Source organism: Crocuta crocuta, unplaced genomic scaffold (assembly GCF_008692635.1).
Source record: "Crocuta crocuta isolate KB4526 unplaced genomic scaffold, BGI_CrCroc_1.0 scaffold62, whole genome shotgun sequence".
Classification (NCBI taxonomy): Eukaryota; Metazoa; Chordata; class Mammalia; order Carnivora; family Hyaenidae; genus Crocuta; species Crocuta crocuta.
The window spans coordinates 5,572,320-5,594,073 of record NW_027529173.1 but is presented as its reverse complement, the minus strand read 5'-3'; the positions used below and the strand labels follow the sequence as shown (position 1 = coordinate 5,594,073).

Here is a 21,754-nt window from a genome sequence, read left to right as displayed (position 1 = left end):
CTAAGTATTTTTTAAAAGTTGTTTGTTTTGGGGGCGCCTGGGTATCTCCCTTGGTCAAGTGTCCAATTTTGGCTCAGGTTATGATCTCGCAATTCATGGATTCAAGTCCTATATCGGGCTCTGAGCTGACAGCTCAAAGCCTAGAGACTGCTTCAGATTCTGTGTCTCCACCCCCCCCGTCCCTCCCCTGCTTGTGCTCTCAAAAATAAATAAAACATTTTTTAAAAGATTAAAAGTTGTTTGTTTTTTATTCAATTTAAATGTCTCTTCTTCCACCTCTACAGAAATAATCGTCATTCTTTCTTAAATACATCTGGCTTTCTTCACACAGAATATAAATTTATTCTATACAGATTATTATTATCTCCCCTCCCCTTGAATTTGAGAAAAGCTTGGCCTCTTTGTGCAATGGATTAGAGAAAAAGCTTTTGCTGGCACAAGCTTGGAACCCACTTTACAGCTTCTTATAGACCCTTATGCTACTTCACTGAGCCATCTCTGGAGGTAAAAGTGGTTGTATGAGACCAAAACTGTCCCTGGAGAAGTTGGTAGCCTGAATGTATGTTCCTGTCGCACCCCTCTCTCCCCCCGTTCCCAGCTCCCTCACCACTAACTCCCTGGGGCGGGGAAGTGGCCACTCTGGGCAAGCAGCCAGAACTTCGCAGGGCACATCTGCAGGTGCAAGCTCTTCCGGGATCTCTGGAGGAAAGACTTCTTCCTCTTCTCTGCCTGCTGAGGGGGGAGGGACCAGCAGCAGAGAGAGTCCTAGGAAGTGAGCCAGGGCTGAGGGCTGGAAAGTGGTCCGGATGGCCCCTGCCTGGCTTATGCATGGTCCTGGCAGTGTCTGCTTGAGTGGGGACAAAACATCTACCAGTTTGTTGACCCTGGGTCCACAGGTATAAAGATAGTAGCTCTTTCCCTTCACTGTTCCACAACCCTCCAGCTTTACCTCGCTGCCTAGGAGATGCAGAGCAAAGGTCCCCTAGCGATCCAGCATCATGGAAGACTATGTGGTGTCTCCAACAGATGGCTTCTTTGGTGGGAAGTGCACTTACAACACTGACCAAAACTACCACCAGACCATACCCGTAATCAGGAAATAGGAACACTTAAATCAAGGAGATCAATTACAAAATGTAAAGTTTCATGGACTGCAGAAAGATTCAAAATTTCAAAATTAACACACAAACTCAAAGAGGTAATCCAGTATACTAGTGAGGACTAAAATAGTAATGAGAAGATGAAGTAGATGAAATATCTCCAAACAGAAAAATTCGGAAACAGAAATCATTACGGAAGAAATGAGAGCTGAAGGGCAGATCGAGAAAACAAAAAAATAACAGAAATAATAAAATAATAGAAATCCCAGAAAGAAAAAGAGAAATGGATCAAGACTTAATGACTAAATGATAGAAGAACATGTCCCTGATTTGAAGGGAACTCTTAGTAGTGATCACAATCTTCATGTTGGTATTCAGTGCTGTTCTCAAGTACCCAAACACCAGTACCCTTCCCTTGCCTTCTTCCCTTCTTCCCTCCTTTCCTCCTTCCCTCTCTCCTTCCTTCCTTCCTTCCATCTTTCCCTAATCAGAAAGCTCCAATATATGAACAAATGATCATCTCTCCCTCCACAATGTTCATGGAGGGAAAGACAGCAACAGTCACTCATCAAACTCCTACTGAGAGCAGGACATGAACATGATGGCACCAAACTTAACACAGGTCACTGAGTGTGGGAATTTACAACCATGCAGAAAGAAACCAGAGTAGATGAAGACAAACTGCAATGCTTCCTTAAAACACATTCTATGTCCAGCTTCAATAAAAAGATGGGTGTTTCTATCTTTAAAGAAAAAAAAGGTTCTAAAATTAACTCCTAAAAAAAAAATCTAAATCAACAGAAAAAAAGTTGAAGATAAAAGAGTCAGGGGAAATCAGGAATTAACTTGTTACTATACATTCTCATCAGCCTCGCAACTAATATAGTCAGGACAATACTTGTGAGCAGTTGGCAATATTTGTACATAAAAATACCGGCTATGTATCAACAACACAGTCACAGAAATAGAGAGCGTTCTTAAGATTACATCATTGTAAGAAGGATAAAATAATATTACTTTTATTCAGAGTTAATCTTTTTTACATTTTAGGTAGTACTTATTTGATATTTTATTTTAAATAATCTGCTAATAATTTATCTTAGAGTGATATATATATGTAAAGCTTATAAATGTTTATAATTGAAAAGATTATTTAGTTTAACTGGTGTATAATTTACAAATTCTGAATAAATACAAATAAAACAGTACTATCACTACAGAAAATATATGCTGGGTAGGGGGGCATTATATCATCTGGGCCAGTATTACTAACAGTAGACTTAAGTCTTCCTGATTAAATAGGCTCAGAATCAGCCTAACACAGGATTACTGAAAACACACACACACACACACACACACACACACACACTCAACTAAACACATCTTAGTAAAATGTTTTATTATCTAGGATAAACTGAAATTCAAAATGAGATATGGAAAGTTTACCAAGGAAAATAAATTCTCATTTACTACAACTATGTACAAAAGTGTGAGGAAGTTCTACAAATGACTGAGGAAAAAGAACCATGAAATTAGCCCAGAAAAGACCCACATTTCATAAAAAAAGATAATTTTGGTTATGATACATTTCAAACCACATTCAACCTACAAACCATCCCAGAAGGTCCTGTAGCCCAAGCCTAAATGAGAACAAAGTCTCAGATGGAGCTAGGGGGGAGGAAAGAGGAGTGGAGAACATGGCCCGCGGCAGCAGAGATGGTTAATCTATACAATGGGTGGAGGCAGCATGACCGAGAAATCACCCTGTTGACTGAGAATTAGCGAAAGAGAAGTAACACACTTTGAATGACATTCTAATTACATATCAGGACTAAAATGCTAAACTCTCTCAGCAAAGTCCGCAGTTGGTGGCAGTGGTGGAGGAAGAAAGGAAAGGCCTACAGCCTGATAAGGCAAAAATAGAGAATGTAGAGAAATTAATGAGCTAGAAGGATTTTCTCATGTTTGAATTGCTAAATGGGCAAATACAGAGCCTCGGAGGTGGGACACAGAGGAGATTTTTGTTCTTGGTTTTAAATAACTGACAAATATGGGTTGGATCGGGAGTGTTGTGAATAGGAAAGTTAAACATTAGTGGAATGGAAAAGCATTCTTCAAGTTAACAAAACAAGAAATAAATGTACTCTAACATGACCAGTCCAGTCACATTAAGGAAACACACACACACACACAAGCACGTACACACACGCAAAAACCACCAAGTAAAACAAAGTGTAAAAACATGAGGTAAAAGAGGGGGCACGTAATCAAGTTTATCAATAATCGTAAGTATGCGTAAGCTGAATACCCGTTAAAAGAAAGAAACTCTCATTCTGGGTTAGAGAATAGAGTACACCTACATGGGTTTATAAATGTACAGGTATAGTAGTAGTTACACTACTAAAATAAAACAATAAAGATTGAAAATAAAGAGATTGGCAAAGAGATTACTGACAAATGCAAAACACCAAAAAGGAATCAAGCATGGCTAAATGAAAAAGTATATTAGAGCATTCTGCACTGAAAAAAACCACTTGCAATGTCATAAAAAGGGAAGAGCTAAAAATATTGCCATTAAAAACAGGAAAAAAAACCCTAGGCATGTCAATTTTCACTATTATTATTATTGCTTCTTATTTTGAAGCTTGAAGCTAATTCAAACAGAAAATAAATGCAATTGAATAGTTATAAAACCCAGGAGACTCTAATAAAAGTGACAAGAAAAATACAGAAATCAATAGCTTTCTTCTTATTACCCGTATAACCAGCTAGAAATGACAGAGCATGGCAGGGTTAATGGGAATTTTCCTTACAGTATGGGCAATAACTACAAATTACTTAGTAGATTTTAAAAGAATGTAGTTACATTTAAAAGAAAGAACTGATCTGTGGGAATCTAATGAATATTACTAAAGGACCAAAAATAAGTTTAAAAAAACCACACACATACACAAAAACCAATATATAAGCATACCATGCGACTAAGTAGGAGGTATTATCATTCAGTTGTCAATTCTCTGCAAAAAAAATTATATAACCATTAATAAAAGTCCAACAAGAACCAAAAGGGTGGGGAGATAGGGGGGAGAGGATGGAGGAAGGTATTCAAGCAGTAAGACCTGAAGGGAACACATGCTTTCAAGTCAATGTGATCACATTCAATGCAATCCCAATCAAAATTGCAACAGCATTCTTCTCAAAGCTACAACAAACTATCCTAAACTATCCTTTTGTATGGAACCACAAAAGACTCCAAAATAGCCAAAGTAATATTGAAGAAGAAAAGCAAAACAGGAGGCATCATCATCCCAGACTTTAGCCTCCACTACAAAGCTGTCATCATCAAGACAGTATGGTATTGGCACAAAAACAGACCCATAGACCAATGGAATAGAATAGAGAACCCAGAACTGGACCCACAAATGTATGGCCAACTAATCTTTGACAAAGCAGAAAAGAGTGTCCAATGGAAAAAAGACAGCCTCTTTAAGAGATGGTGCTGGGAGAACTGGATAGCAACATGCAAAAGAATGAAACTAGATCATTTTCTCACATCCTACACAAAACTAAACTCAAAATGGATGAAGGACCCGAACGTGAGACAGGAAACCATCAAAACCCTAGAGGAGAAAGCAGCAAACAACCTCCTTGACCTCAATTGCAGCAATTTCTTACTTGACACATCCCCTAAAGGCAAGGGAATCAAAAGCAAAAATGAACTATTGGGACCTCATCAAGATTAAAAGCTTCTGCACGGCAAAGGAAACAATCCGTAAAACTAATAGGCAAATGATGGAATGGGAAAAGACAGTCTCAAATGACATATCAGATAAAGGGCTACTATCCAAAATCTATAAGGAACTCACCAAACTCCACACCCAAAAAACAAATAATCCAGTGAAGAAATGGGCAGAAGATATGAATCGACACTTCTCCAAAGAGGACATCCAGTGGACAACAGACACATGAAATGATGCTCAGTGTCACTCATCATCAGGGAAATACAAATCAAAACCAACCACACTGAGATACCACTTCACACCAATCAGAGTGGCTAAAATGAACAAATCAGAAGACTATAGATGGTGGCGAGGATGTGAAGAAACGGGAATCCTCTTCCACTGTTGGTGGGAATGCAAACTGGTAAAGGTCCTTTGGACAACAGTGTGGAGGTTCCTCAAACAATTAACAATAGAACTCCCCTATGACCCAGCAATAGCACTGCTAGGAATTTACCCAAGGGATACAGGAGCGCTGATGCATGGGGGCACATGTACCCCAATGTTCATAGCAGCACTTTCAATAATAGGCAAATTATGGGAAAAGCCTAAATGTCCCATCAACTGACGAATGGATAAAGATGTGGTTTATATATACAATGGAATACTACTCGGCAATGAGAAAGAATGAAATCTGGCCACTTGTAGCAACGTGTATGGAACTGGACGGTGTTATGCGAAGTGAAGTAAGTCACTCAGAGAAAGATACCACATGTTTTCACTCATGTGGATCTTGAGAAACTTAACAGAAGACCATAGGGGAGGGGAAGGGGAAAAAAAAGTTACCAAGAGCAAGGGAGGCAAACCATAAGAGACTGTTAAATACTGAGAACAAACTGAGGGTTGCTGGGGAGTGGCAGAGAGGGGAAAGTGGATGATGGGCACTGAGGAGGGCACTTGTTGGGATGAGCAGTGGGTGTTGTATAGAAACCAATTTGACAATAAATTATATTAAAAAAATAAAATACAGTCATGAGAGATAAAATAAATAAATAAATAAAGTCAATGCAATTAAACAATACAGTATTAATACAGAGAGTGACAAGCAGGCCTGTGGAAAAGAACAGGGGGCCAGAAATAGACACCAGTATATAAGAGAATTTAACTAACCACAAAAGTGGTATTACAGTTCAGTGGGAAAATGCTGGTTGGTTTAGTAAGTGGTGCTATCACAATTAACCACATATCCAGGGAGATATAAACTCTAAGAATTAAATTTCGAAAGTACCAAAAAAAAAAAAAAAGGGTAGTTAGGAGAATCCTCACCTAACCCATAGTTAAGAACTCTTCTGACAAGACAAGAAGCATGGAAACTTATAAAAGAAAAACTATGAGTAGTTAAAAATAAATTTTCTATGGCACAAATTCCCATAAAGTCAAAAGAAGAAAGTATTAACTGCCTGAAACACACTTGATAGACAAAGGGTTAGCATCCATAAAACACATAAAGCTCCTCCAAACAGTAAGAAAAAGACAACCCAGAGGATGAATTAAGCAATGAGTATGAGCATCCACAGAAGAGAGAAATTGAAAAGACCAACAGCAGAAAATATCTTAATTTCAGGAATAACGAGGGGAAAGTAAACTTACAATATACATCTTTTCAACTACCATATTGGCAAGAACGAAAGTGAAAACACCCAGTTCTGATGAAGCTGTTCGTAAGAATGTGAATGAGGGGAGGGGCACCTGGGTGGCTCAGGTGGTTAAGCGTCCGACTTTGGCTCAGGTCATGACCTCGTGGTTCATGAGCTCAAGCCCCATGTCAGGCTCTGTGCGGACAGTTCTGAGCCTGGAGGCAGCTTCAGATTCTGTGTCTTCCTCTCTCTGCCCTACCATGCTTGAACTCTGTCTCTCTCTCTGTCTCTCTCAAAAATAAACAACAACAAAAAAAGAATGTGAATTGTGGGACACCTGGGTGGCTCTGTCAGTTAAGCATCCAACCCATGTAAAATTATGTGATCAAGGATCATTATTACATTACATGTAGTGAAATGATTTTTTAAAACTGTGAAACTTATCAGTAGGGGAGAGCTAAATCCACTGTGGTGTGTCTGAATCCTGGAATATCACATAAATGCAGTGGAAATAACTGAATTTATATCTACTGAGATAAGAGGGACTCCCATGACATACTGTTAAGTGTAGGAAACAAGTTATAAGGAATATATTTGTAAGATAAATGTTTTTTTAAAAGATATAAATCTTTTTTAAAAGATAAAAATATTTTTTAAAAGATAAAAATCATTCACATGTGTGCACAAATTTATATAAACCATTCTGCCTGCGGGCACTAAGGGGAGGAAGGACGACTTTTTTAAATGACTACCTATAGTGAAAAATATTGTGTTGACGAAAAGGGTTTAATTTTTGTCTATGAAATTAATTTATATTGTTTAAAATGGGATGAAAACATCACTCGTATTTTAGAATGGGACTCTTGTCAATTTCTACCTTAGATTTCTATGGCTATCGTAGTGTTAAGAGAAAGGAAAAGAAAAGATCATTGTATTCATGTGCGAAAGAACAGACTTCTCCGCTTCCAGCCCTGTGACCTGAGGAGAGTTACCCAACCTCTGCCTCAGCTCTCATTTGCTACATTGTGGACATGATGAAAATTAGGAGAGTTCAGCAGAACCTCACTTCATCTAATTGCTAGTCCTCATGGCACAGATCAGAAGAGTCCTGCAGAGAAGGGATGTGCCTATAATCTTGTAATGAATTAGCAGCAGACATGAACTAAAATGTGAGAACCAAGATTCTTAGATGAGTCTTATGTGCCCTTTGTACTGACACCCTCAAAATAAGCCTAGTGGTGAACTGAGGGCAACTAGGGAAAGTCTAACTGTGGGAGATAAATATTTCTCTGAATTTGAACTCTAAGACCATACTTAAATCCTCCTGAAATTGAGATAAAATAAGAATATTTGCTCTCACAGAGCTGACACATGACTTAATGACTGGTAGCTACTATTAGTGTTTTGAGATAATTCAGTAACAAAATACATAGTTACTGCTTCCTGTATGAGACTAATTCCCACAGCTTAAATTATCTCAAAACCCCTTTGGAATAGGCTAGAAGATCCCTCTCTTTGATGCATTTCTATGAAACCCTTAAGCTGTACCTTGAAATGTACTTTCACAATGGTTGTCATTGCTATTAGCTTCTAACTGCAGGAACACACGAGGAGCCTCTGTCTGTCTCATTCACCACTGTCACCCCAAAGCACCCAGAGTGGTGCTTGGTATATCGGTTGCAAACAACAAGTATTTGTTTAATGATTTATTAGTCCTACAGAGGCCACTTGCTACATTCCCAATAAATCAGATATTTATATATTTGCTTGTCTATTTTTGGACAACTGCTAACACAGTGGAAGTAAAACACCAATGGCCAAATATTCACGCCACTCTCTTCCAAACCCCTCATATTATGTCCAGTAACACGACTAATGGTAAGAAATCCTGGGCACACACAATAAATGTTTGTGCTTGATGAGGATGATAATGCAACAGCTATGTACTATATTATTATTAATGCTCCTTCCTATGAAAACCTTGCATTGTTGTCATTTTTATTCACAACAGTAACTATGACATGTATTTAGTGCTACCCGTAAAGCTCCCAAAGTCAACATCTCATTTAATCCTTTCAATAACCATGAACCATGTTACAATGAAGAAAGTAAAGGTTGGAATAATTAAGTGACCCGCTACTGACTGGTACAGTCAGGATTTCAGTTGAGGATTGTTGACTTCACAGTTCATGTTCTTGACTTTAGGTTAAACTACTTCCTTTAGAGAAATAAGATATAGTCCTCAAAGCATTCAACTACAACCAAAATGGTCCCACTATTCTTTGTATCTCACAAGGTGGAAATTCAAGATAGCTTGCTCATTTTCTCCAAAGGGTCATTGGATATTTCATTAAGTTAGACAAAACCTGGTGAACTGTAAACATTTTATTTTTTTATTTTCTTATTTTTAAAAAATTTTTCAATTTATTTTTGAGAGAGAGAGACAGCGTGAGCACAGGAGGGTTCAGAGAGAGAGGGAGACACAGAATCTGAAGCAGGTTCCAGGCTCCGAGCTAGCTGTCAGCACAGAGCCCGATGTGGGGCTAGAACCCACAAACTGTGAGATCATGACCTGAGCCACAGTTGAACGCTTAACCTGAGCTACCCAGGGGCCCCTATTTTGCTTTTTCCTAAAATAAACATGACAGTATTTGTACACTGAGAAGCAAAGTGCTATTTATGCATGGAGGACATTTTGGATACAACCTCATTTTATTTTATTTTATTTTTTTTTACAAATAGTTTATTGTCAAATTAGTTTCCACATAACACCCAGTGCTCATCCCCACAAGTGCCCTCCTCTATGCCCATCCCCCCCTCCCCCCCACATCCATCAGTCCTCAGTTTTTGTCAGCATTCAAGAGTCTCTCATGGTTTGCCTTCTCTCCCTTTCCCCCACCATTTCCCCCCTTCTTCTCCCCCATGGTCCTCTGTTAAGTTCCTTCTAATCCTCCTAAACGTGCAAACATATGATATTTGTCCTTCTCTGCCTGACTTATTTCGCTCAGCATAACACCCTCAAGGTCCATCCATGTTGCTACACATGGCCAGATTTCATTCTTTCTCATTGCCATGTAGTATTCCATGGTATAGATAAACCACATCTTCTTGATCCATTCATCTGTTGATGGACACTTAGGCTCTTTCCATGTTTTAGCTATTGTAGAGAGTGCTGCTATGAACGTTGGGGTACATGTGCTCCTATGCATCAGCATTTCTGGGATACAACCTCATTTTAAAAATGCCATAAAAACTCACCCACAAAGGCTGCCATCTGAGCTGCTGTTCTTCCTACAGAGTTGACAACATCTGTCTCAGCACCAGCTTCTAACATTACCCACGTGATGTCTTTGTTACCTGATGTTAGAAGGGAACGTATCTGTTAGTATTAAGGAACACCAAAATTAAATGCCTCCTTCTAAATGATCTGTACCCCTTTTCCTTACTGAGTTTCAGGTTTCTATCCTGTGAATATTTTCATTGTATTTAAAATGTAAATCATAACCACAGTCAAGAGTAAAATAATACAAAAACCCACATAGAGATTAACCTCATATTTTGGGAAAAAACATTAGGCACTACAAAGATGGTATGGAATTATCACTTTTTTTTTAAACAAAACACAATATGTATTTTTTTACTGATAATATATAAATTCAAAACAAACAAAAAATACCAACAACAAAGAGTAATAAGATGAAAAGTCTCCACTTAATATCTACTAACCCATTCCAATCTTCATACCCATCGGACCTGGAATAATGATTTAGCAGGTGACAGTCTACCATTTGCCTTTATTCTTTTTGCATTTTATTGCTAATACATTCATCACAGATATTTTGCTATTATAAACTATACTTAGTGACCAGCATTTTCCATTAATTTCTGCAGGTTGGAAGAGTTCCTGGAAAACACTGCAGAATCAAAGATATGCTTATTTTAAAGGCATTTTGCCAAGCTGACTTCCAGCAGCAGGTTAGGGAGATGTGTATATGCCAAAAATGGTGCAGAAAAGGCCCTATGCTGATGCTGGACATGATCACTCTTTCTTAACCTCCGCCAATACAGTAAGTGACAAATGACCATTTATTTTTCTAATTTGCATTTCTTTGCTAATTGGTGAAAATATTTTATATGCTTATGAGCCAGTTCTATGTCTTTTGTTCTCTGTTCAATTTTCTGTCCAATTTTTTTTTCCTGTCCAATTTTCTATTGCAGTACTTGTTTCTAAATGATTTATGAGAACTCCTGATATATAATGATAAGACCCTTTATGATATGTAATGAATATTTTCCTTAGGTTTTCATTTGTACTTTACTCTATATATTGGTATATTCTACATTTGGAAATTCTAAAATTATATCTAACCAAATTGGTCAATGTGGTCCTTTTTATATTCTATATTTTATATGTCACACTTAGAAAGGCTTTCCTTCTTTTCTCCCCCTCCAGGTTTTTATTTAAATTTCAGCTAGTTAACATACAGTGCAATATTCATTTTGGTGATTCATCACTTCCATACAATACCCAGTGCTCGTCATAACAAGAGCATTCCTTAATCCCCATCATGCATTTAAACTGTCCCCACTCCTTCCCCCAGAAATGATTTCCTATTCTAGGATTATAAAAATACAGATGACTGCTTTTAAGGTATGAGAGTATTATATTACGTCTTCATTTTCTTAAAAAAAAAAAACCTACAAATACAGATGACTGCACTTAATTTTAAATATTTCCCAATTGTCTTTATTCACACATCAAAGTCATTTTCTAATTGGAAGAGCATTTTTTTGCACATAAATGTCTTTGAAGCAAACAGACAGTTCTATCATAGCAGTTAGTTTCTTCGAGACCAAAGAAGTTTTCATACTATTTCAAAATACAAAGAAACAGAACATTAACAGAACTCTCTTGAAAAAAATAATGATCCAACTCCTTAACTCTACACAAATTATACTGTCAATACAATCAGGCTATTTAAATAAGCAAAGAAACATATCACCAAATTAACTATATAACATATTTTATACATTACAACTTTTCAAAACCCAACTCCCACATTTCCTATAAGAACTGACCTCAAAATTACTATAATAAAAAACATTTAATTTAAAAGTACCTAGGTACTTATACAAATTTTGCATAGGCAGCTGATAATAATATATTAGAATTAATTCTAAAACTACACCTGAAAGTGCAGCAAACATGAGGGCTGTGTATCCATGTTCGTGTTGATGACAGTTTACATCAGCTCCATGTCGCAAGAGCAATCTGCACATATCAAGTTTTCCCTTATATGCAGCATGCATTAGAGGAGTCATTCCATTCTGTCACAAAAAAGGAAAAAGTATTAATTATACTTATTTACCTTTTCCCCTATGAACTCCTGAAATTAAATTAAAAACATATAAGAAACACGAATTAATAAACTCATCTTTATAATCGGTAAAGTACTTTTATGTTTGGTGACTTTCTCACATGGATATTCCAGAAACTACTGAGTAAAAATAATGGTTTTGTTATTTGATTTTTTTTTAATAGGTTAGCAAACAGATTCAGAGAAGATTTGTTCAACCTCACATTACTAGTTAAATGGCCAGGTAGGCACCAGAACCTAGATTATCCGGGACTGCATCTCTACCACACATACTTAGCCACTGGCGAAACAAATGAACCAATAGATACAAATGTATAAACCTGAAAACAATAAACAAAAACATCTCAAACAATCAGAATGCCCATCAAAAAGAAAGAATAAACAGAATAAAGCATGTTGTATCCACATGTAAACCATAATCACAGAAAAGAATAATCATGAAGCTCTTGACTGAATGTATGTGTATCTATTGATTTGGAGAAATTTCCATGAATTACTGCTAATGAGAAAAACAATATGCAGGAAATGTATATTATAATAGTATCATTTTTAAAATGATCCCCCAAACAACATTTAGATTTTGATTATATATCTGATTTGATCACATATATGACTGTATAAATATCAAGAAATGATTGGTAGTATTCACACTACATTGTTTAGTCTCCATGTTTTGTGCATAACCGTAAAACATCCAACCTTATTTGTTCTGAGTATCTGATTGCTACATGGTAGATAAATGAGCAAGGTGTTCTCTAAGTGGATTTTCAAAGTACATCAGGGTAAACTCTAAGTGCTAGAATTTCAAAGTTGTTTTGGATGAAGACTTCTCTGAAATGCAGAATCTCTTACTGTAGTCCATCTTAGAATGTCAACATAATGTGAATTGTTCTTTGACTCCACACTATGATTATGAACACGAGCCATCAATATTCTCAAAGTGATACTGATGTGAGAATCATAGGAAGGCTGAGACCTTGCAAGGGGCTGGACAAGAGACATCTTAGTAGGAGTAGCCAATGTTTCTTGAGAGCAATAAAAACCTGATAAGATTATAGTGTTAAGACTCCCTTTGTTGGGAGTATCTACAAGGATGAGGTATTTAAAGATTGGGAGTGGTTCAGGTGGGCATGGGTAATCAAGATCTTACTACACAGAGGCAGCTTTGAGGAAGTGGGAATGAAGTATATGGTTATTACCTTTTGATTGAGACAAAAATGCACTCAGAGCATGCATGACTAGGATGGCAGGCCCTGTAGGATGCTATACCCTAGACATAAAAAGCTAGGTGCAGCTTGGGGGGAAGGGAAGGACACAGTACAGACAACTAGGTGATCAATCACACAGTAATCCAATCCAATCACACACCAATCCAATCATACAAGTAAAGGTTATCTAGTTCTGAGTGTGTAAGTCTGACACTGCAGAACCATCCTGTAGATTTTAAATAAATAAGTAAATAAATAAATAACCCTAAAGTAGCTTTCAACACAACTTGAAAAAAAAGATGCTTAAGAACAAAGGAGATGTGCAAAGTTTTTGGATCTTACATTGCAAAGTGTCTTCATTTTTATATGTCTCCTAATGTTTTAACTGTCCTCTCAGTTGATCTGTCCATTTACCTGTCTGCCTTTCTGTTTCCTCATATTCCCTTTCTGCTTTCTTCTCTCTTAATTTTTCTTTCTCTCTCCTCTTTTTCTTATTTATCAGCGGTCTTTGTAACAGGGATTGTTTTTCAAAGCTAATCAACGAGAGCGTTTTATTAAAGAGGTAATGAGCCAAACCCAATTATATCATTTGCTGTGCAATCTCTGAATTGGTTATCTTTGTCATGATTGTAACACAGTGTATGCTTTTCCCATATCAAATTTCAGTGCTGGCCTGGATGATCCTAGGTAACAGAAGCCAAACATGTGTTAAGTGATAATTTATAGGATATCTTTTTCTTTCCTTTACTGAGGTATAAATGACATGCAACAGTGTATTAATTTCAAGTATGCAATGTAATGATTCTATATTTGTAACTTACTAGGAAATATATATAAACCTTTCAAGTAAGTGGATATCACCTATACTTGCCTATCTCTTAGTTCAATTTTGGTTTATAAGAACTTAGAACAAAAAATTACAAATTTTGAATGCAATGATTACTATGCATTATCTTTATAAAGTGCCTAAGATATCTCAGACACAGGTTTATGCACCGTGGATAGCAATGAATAAATTCCATGCTCCTCCAGTCTGAGTCCCTGACATCTAAATTTTAGTTGAGGTGGTAAGGCAGGGGTAATATAGGCGCAATAGGGAAGGAACATTGAGTAAGTAAGAAGCAAACAGAATGTCAGAGAGAAAGAAATTATTATTTTTAAATAAAGGACATTTAAGAAATGTCCTTCTAAGTAGGTAGCATTTGAACAAATCATTTCCTGAGGAAGTGAAAACACAGAGGATTTAAATAACTAAAGGAAGACTCCAGGTAAAGGGAATGCAAGTCCAATATTTTCAGAAGAGTATAGCCTTCAAGGAACATCAAGAAGGCCAAATCTGTCTGTAGTTTGCTCTCAGAATCTTCAGGAATCTCCTTGTCCTTTTCCTCATGTTTCTAAGGTTTTACCATTAAATATGAAAGTGTGTCTAATGTTTTATCATTAAGCAGGATGCTACTGTTTGTGGAAGGTTTCCACAAATCTTTTATCAAGTTACCCAAAAAAACCCTATTCTATCCTAATCTGTTAAGAGCTTTTACCATCAATGGAGGCTAGATGTTATCAATTGTATTATAGCATCTGTTGACCTGATCATAGGTGATTTTCTTTTATTCTGTAATATAATGGATTATATTGAAACATTTTCTAAAACTGAACCATCCTACCATTTTTGGAGAAACCTTCTTGGTTATTATGTTTAATTATTCTTTTGATGTACTACTGGATCAATTTGCTAGTATCTTAGTGTTTTTGCATCTGAGTTATAAGCTGAATTGGGCCCAAGGTTTTCTTGGGCTTTTTCCTATTTTGGCATCAGTGTTACACTAGTCTTATCAAATGAGTTGGGTATCTTCCCATTTTTTAATGAACTAACAGTGCAATTTGTATAAAATAAGAAGTCCTTGAAGGTTTTGTAAAGCATACTCTGCTTTGCAGCTTTAGGAAGAGGTTGGCATTTAAATATAGTTACACAAATTTCCCTTAATTATTCTAGTTTTTCTACTTCTGTATGAGATTAATATATTCATTTTTGTTTTTCTATGAAGTTACTTTTATATGGGTTTTCATATATGTTGGCTTCAACACAAAGACTTTTGAAAATTTCCTTTATAACTGCTGTCGTCTCTTACTTTCTTGGTACTTATATACATTATTTTCTGGCTTATATTTTCCAGAGTGTATATGATATTTTGGTCTTATGTTGATAACTTTGTTTTTTCTTTCCTTTTGAAATAGCTTTTGGGATATAGAATTCACCTACCATATAATTCACCCATTTAATACATACAATTAGTTTTCAGTATATTTGCAGAGTTGTACAAGCATCACCACAAGCAATTTTAGAATATTTTTTATTTCCCCCAGAAGAAACCATATATGCATTATCAGGGACCCCTGCCCCCCACCCTCTTACTCAGACCTAAGCAACAACTAATTTACTTTCTGTCCCTATGGGTTTGCTTATTTGGGACATCTCCTACAAATGGAACCATATAATATTTAGTATTTTGTGACTGCTTCTTTGACTTGGCAAAGGTTTTCAAGGTTCATCCATGTTGCAGCATTTACCAGTCCTTCATCCCTTTTATGAAGGACTTTTCCACTGTACGGATATACTACATTTTGCTTAACTACTCATCAGCTGATGGACATTTGGTTTGTTTCCAACTTTGGCTATTAAGAATAATGCTGCTATAAACATTCATGAGCAAGTTTTTGTGTTGACATATGCCTTATTTTTCCTAGGTATATACCTATGATGCTGGGCCATATGAAAACTCTATGTTTAATCAATGGAGGAACAGCCAACCTGTTTTCCAGACTGGCTGTACCATTTACCCACCAACAATCAATGAGGGTTATTATTATTTATCGTTTTTAATATACCCATCCTGTTGGGTATGCCGTGGTGTCGTTTTGATTTACAGTTCCCTGGCAGCTAATACTGAGCATTTTTTCATGTGCACGTTGGTCATTTGAATATCTTTTTGGAGCAATATCTATTTAGGTCCTCTGCCCAGTATTTAATAGTGTCATTTATCTTTTTATATTATTGAGTTGTAGGAGTTCGTAAAAGCTTCTAGTTACAATTCCCTTATCGGATAGGATTTGAAAAACCATTCTGTGGGATTATATCTTCACTTTTTTAATGGTATACCTTGAAGCACAAATGTTTTTAATTTTTTCTTCTGTTGCTTGTGCTTGATGGTTTTTTAAAATGTTTATTTCTATTTTAGTTCATTGCCTCCTTTCTTTTATTCTCTGATCATACCATAATCTTTTAAAAAAATTTTTTACTTGAAAGCTCAGAATACCATACAGGTTGAAAGTACAATAATAAATGTTGCAAAATAATAATAATAGTAAGTGTGGCAAATGCAAATTTCCTCTAAATATCACTTTGGCCACATAACACAGCTTTTGATAAACAGCAGCTTGTGATAAATGTTGTTTTCAGTTCTAAATAGTAGACAATTTCTATTTCTTCTTTTAAACAAGAATTACGTAGAGTTAAAATTAATTTTTCAAGTTGTTTTATTATTTGGGTCATATTTTTATTTGCTTGCAACATCCTCTACTGCATTAATTCCTTTGAAATTAGCTAAAATTTCCTTTATAAGATAGTATAATACATAGACTCATTTTTACCAATGTTCCATGTAAAAGAAAATGTGCTGGGGTTTTTTCTATCTTACATACAGTACATTGTCTGTCAATTCGTTATCCAAATTTTCTGTTCCCCATATTACTTTTTTTCTACATAATTTAGTGGTTTCTCAAAGGTGTTTCGGCAGTTTTATAAAAACCCCTTCCCCTTCTGCATGAGCAAGCGATGTTCAGGTACCTTTCCAGCACTAGAACCCCACTGTATCTGATATCCGATAGCTCAGAACACACATCACCTATATTGCAGAAAGTTATTTTGGAAAGCAATTGTACTAGAAAGTTGAGGTTAGGTTTAGTTAACTTTCCCTAGAAGTAGAATTGCTGTATCAAAAGTATGCACATTTTAAAATGACACATATTCTAAAATTTTCTCTGGAATGTGATGCCAATTTACACCCAATCCATTAGTATGTAAAAAGTCCAATGTTTCCCACACTTTACAAGAAATGATATGATGTGGTTTCATTTGGACTTATTTTTTAATTTTCTTACATTTATTTATTTATTTATTTATTTTTAATGTTTCATTTATTTCTAGGACAGAGAGAGAGAGACAGCGTGAGCAGGGGAGGGTCAGAGAGAGAGGGAGTCACAGACTCTGAAACAGGCTCCAGGCTCTGAGCTGGCAGTCAGCACAGAGCCCGACGTGGGGCTCAAACCCACGAACCGCGAGATCATGACCTAAGCGAAAGTCGGACGCTTAACCGACTAAGCCACCCAGGCGCCCCTTACATTTATTTATTTTTGAGAGATGGAGTGAGACAAAGTGTGAGCAGGGGAGAGGCTGAGAGAGGAGACACAGAATCCAAAGCAGGGGAGGGGCTGAGAGAGGAGACACAGAATCCAAAACAGGCTCCAGGCTCTGAGCAAGCATTCAGCACAGAGCCTGACGTGGGGCTCGAACCCACGAACCTAGAGATCATGACCTGAGCCAAAGTCAGAAACTCAACAGACTGAGCCACTCAGGCACCCCTTATTTGGGCTTATTTGATTATTAATAAAATTAAACATGTTTTTACATCCTTATTTGTCTTTTGTAAACTGCCTGCTTACACTTGGTTTAGAGATCAGTACAACTTAATCACAACAAATGCTAGATAAGAACTCCTACTATTATATTTTATGTTACCCATTCTCATAGAAAGTAAAGCACTTCATTCAGCTTTTTAATTTTTACCTCATCCAAACAGTTGACACGGACATTCTTGCTGGCTAATAGTGTTCCTGCTTCTTGAACAGTACCTTAAAAAGAAGAAAAAGGACAGAAGGAAGAAAATGTAAAATAAGGTTATTTATCATTGTAAAAGGAAAAGAATCTAAGATCACGGAAACAAACTTTAAAGGATTATGTGTAAAACTAAAACTAGTCTCGTTAGACCGTTAAGAAACAAAGCATCAACATGGAGTATTTTTTCCATGAAGTAATTACCCAGAAGAAGAGATTTATAGTAACTAAAATAGCTCCATCTTGTTTTTACTTCCACTGACCTTAGAGTATATTAAATTGGCCATATTTTCCTTTTGGCAGCGATGCAGTAACCACGAAGCATAAATAAGGCTCTGAATACCGAAATCTAGCATAAATAAGACACTTAATACTGAAATCTTAAAGGGCATCTAGTCCAACCCACCATCTACAGCTTAAATTCCAGTCAATGTACTAACTGGAGTTCAAAATACAGTCAGTATTTTATACTCTATCATCACTAGGCCCTGTGAATGGACGGCAACGTACTTATAATAGAATTCTTGGTTTAGAAATGCTTAGGTAAACATATCTTTAATGCCTGGTTCCATATAAAAGTGCCTTACAGTCAGTACTCAGGCTCTCATACTGAAAGTCCTCTAACATAAACCTGAAGGTTAGTCCTTTGTAAATTTGGAAATAAGCCATAATTGGGCTACAACTGTCAGGTTTTTCCAGTCTTCTGTAAGGCATACTGACAGAAGCAAGTAGTTGCAAGAGAGAACGTTGCTATTATCATCCTTAATAAGAGTCAGCCACTCATTCTGCCAAAAAATTTCTGGTTTGACAGGGACGAGACAAATGAAATTATATGTTCCCAGGAAGAAAGGATGAGATAAGCCTCTCCTCCAAAAAGGACATAAAAGAATAGGAGCATCCCGCAGCTAGGAATTATTTCTCTTTTAACTGAAAATTACAGTTCAAGAAGATGCTAAATTCTGCTCGTTTTCCAGACTTAAATGTGGAATGCAGAATAAAGATAAGCATGCTTCCTTCTGGTTGTCTCACACCAACAGGGAATAGGCAGAGAAATGTCTCTGAGATTGACAGCAAAATAGCTCTGCTGGGGAAATACGTCAAGTGAATGATCTACAAGTCCCTGGATTATGACAGCAGCTACCTTGTAAATAATGCATTTTTCCAACCCTCTACTCCATCTGAGGGCAGTTAGTACCACTGGCTGAGGGGCTCCAGAATGAGTGGAAAGCCCTCAAGCACGTGAGCAAGCTTACATGCACATTATCCATAGCTGGACTTCTCATCAGAGACTTTCTCCCACATCTTTAGAAAGGAATTACAACAGAACAAAAACTCCAGCACCCCAATTTCACCTGAGGAAGATGCTTCAGTTGATTTCCATTATCCAGTGAGAAATAATTGAAGTTCTTTTCCATCTAATCAGGAGCTGTTTATGCAGTAAAGGGAGAACACCATAGGGACTGTGAGCATGTTAAAGCATGCTACGTGTTACGGGCAGCCTGGGGATTATAGCTCACTTGAGAGAACAGGTCAGTGTTCTATAAAATGTTTAGCCCAATAGCCAACAATCTAAGTTACATATGCCCTGTCAGTGAGCAATTTAAAACAAGTAAATAAAAGATGTGCTGTACACATACATACCACTGAGTACCAGTTAGCCTTCTGAAATGCAAGGAACAGGATGAAAAAATTTTTTCAAACTGTTTGGGCTTCCAGATTTTGGAAAACAGATGATTAAAATACCCGCAGAGGAAAACTTTGTGATTGTTTCTAATTTGATTTTCCTTACTTAATGACATAAGTAGGAAAATAGAGAAAGTCTGGAATATACTTTAAATATGCACCATTTATTATACTTTAATTATACTTAAATATGGTTGGTGAAATACACCTTATTGTCCAAGTCTGTTACATAGCCCCTTTTATGGAAATAATGAAAAAAAAATTGTAAATACATTTCCTTCCTTGCTAAGTCCACAATTCTAGAGACTTCGGGTACGAAACAAGATAAGTAACAGATCTTCCAGTTTATACCCTTAAAGGAAGGTTTCATTTATTTTGGAATAGTGCTTCCTCAGTCCTTAACAAAAAAGATATCAGAACTTTAAAAAAAATGGGCCAGTCAATCTACACCTAATATAAACCCGTGACATGTCCTTCAGTGATTTCAATTTTCTCTTCTTCCATGTTGTAAAATGGATGCCATCATTAACTGTGAAGTATATATGTGGTATAAACCAGTTTCTCAGTTTATCTGGAACTTCTTCTTGATGTTCCAATGAAGAGATAATCTGTAAATAACCTAGCATATGAATTCAATTGAAGAAGAAATTGTTCTACAAGTGTCCAGAAGCAATGTGCAGTATTCTCTGGATTTTACATCTCATTTGCAATCCACTTAACTTCTGGAGGGCAGCGACAGGTGCAAGAGAGATACTAAAAAATGTGCTGAGTTTATTTGAGATTGGCCAACATGACAGGTCACACTTTGGCTGAAAATTTATTGTCAGTTCCAATTACTAGTGCTGACTAATCTAGTACTTCTCCAAGTTCAGAAATGTATCAAAGGGAAAACAAAAAAAAAACATTAACAATGCTACCAACCCACTGAAGAAAAATGATTCTTATGAGTACAAATATAAACTTTGCTTATGAACTCTATTCAACTATAAAAAAAATTCACAAATTAAATGCATACAAAAGTATGAAATCAATAACATTTAAAATTAAAATTAATTTGACACATGATAATGCTTTGTTGAAGTTAAATTGACCCTAGTAGTGAATATGGTATGGATTGCTATAGTGATAGTTTCATTTTTTGTTTGGTCTGATTTCAACTCCGGGGTATTTCTTTCTTTCTTTCTTTCTTTTTTTTCTTTTTCCTTAAATAGTTTATTGTCAAGTTGGTTTCTATAACACCCAGTGCTCATCCCAACAAGTGCCCTCCTCCCTTCACCCTCTCCCACCCCATCACCCCCTTCCCCTCTCCCACACACCCATCAGCCCTCAGTTTGTTCTCAGCATTCAAGAGTCTCTCATGGTTTGCCTCCTTCCTTCACCCCAACTATTTTTCCCCTTCTTCTCCCCCATCGTCCTCCGTTATCTCCAGGGTATTTCTAAAACTATTGGCCACATGATATCTCTGCTCTGCCACTTATTCCGTGTGTGACACTGGGCAAGTTATCCAACTTGTCACTTCATTTACTGTAATAACAGACTACACAAATAGCATTTTAAATGCTTTACAGACATTAACTCATTTCATTCTTCTAACCGTGTTGTGGGGTGGGTACCAGGTAGAACCGGAAGCCAGAAAAAGTAACCTGTCCAAGTCCCCATCACTAGCAAATGATTGTGGTAAGGTACCAAACCAGACCTGCCTGGTGAACCACCCCTCCCCCCCCATGTCATCTCTCACCATCCTGCTGCTTAAAATTAATTCCTATCTCAGGGGGCCTGGGTGGCTCAGTCGATTAAGTGTCGGACTTCGTTCAGTTCAGGTCATAATCACTCAGTTTGTGGGTTCAAGCTCCACGTCACACTCAGAGCTCAGAGCCTGCAGCCTGCCTCGGATTTNCACGTCATGCTCAGAGCCTGCAGCCTGCCTCGGATTTTGTGTCTCCCTCTCTCTCTCTGCCCCTCCCCTGCTCACACTTTGTGTGTGTGTGTGTGTGTGTGTGTGTGTGTGTGTGTCTCAAAATTAAATAAAAAATAATAACAATTCTTAGCTCATCAAGATTAAATGGATCAATACATGTAAAGTGCTAAGAATTATGCCGGCTCCTACCAACGTTCAATAAAGGTTACCTATAGGTGGC

The 21,754-nt window shown here is 36.9% G+C and overlaps 1 protein-coding gene across 2 annotated transcripts in view; it reads right to left on the bottom strand.

Moving 5' to 3' along the window:
• ANKMY2 (ankyrin repeat and MYND domain containing 2) overlaps window positions 1-21,754 on the bottom strand; it is a 39,025-nt gene that overhangs the window by 15,058 nt on the left and 2,213 nt on the right. The window contains exons 2-4 of one of the 2 annotated variants that reach the window (XM_077757669.1): window positions 17,886-17,950; window positions 11,646-11,784; window positions 9,715-9,813 (exon numbers count right to left, since the gene is read on the bottom strand). In XM_077757669.1, the coding sequence (XP_077613795.1) occupies window positions 9,715-9,813; window positions 11,646-11,784; window positions 17,886-17,950 (303 nt within the window). The remainder of the gene's footprint in view (window positions 1-9,714; window positions 9,814-11,645; window positions 11,785-17,885; window positions 17,951-21,754) is intronic. The other variant, XM_077757670.1, reaches the window with a different exon arrangement.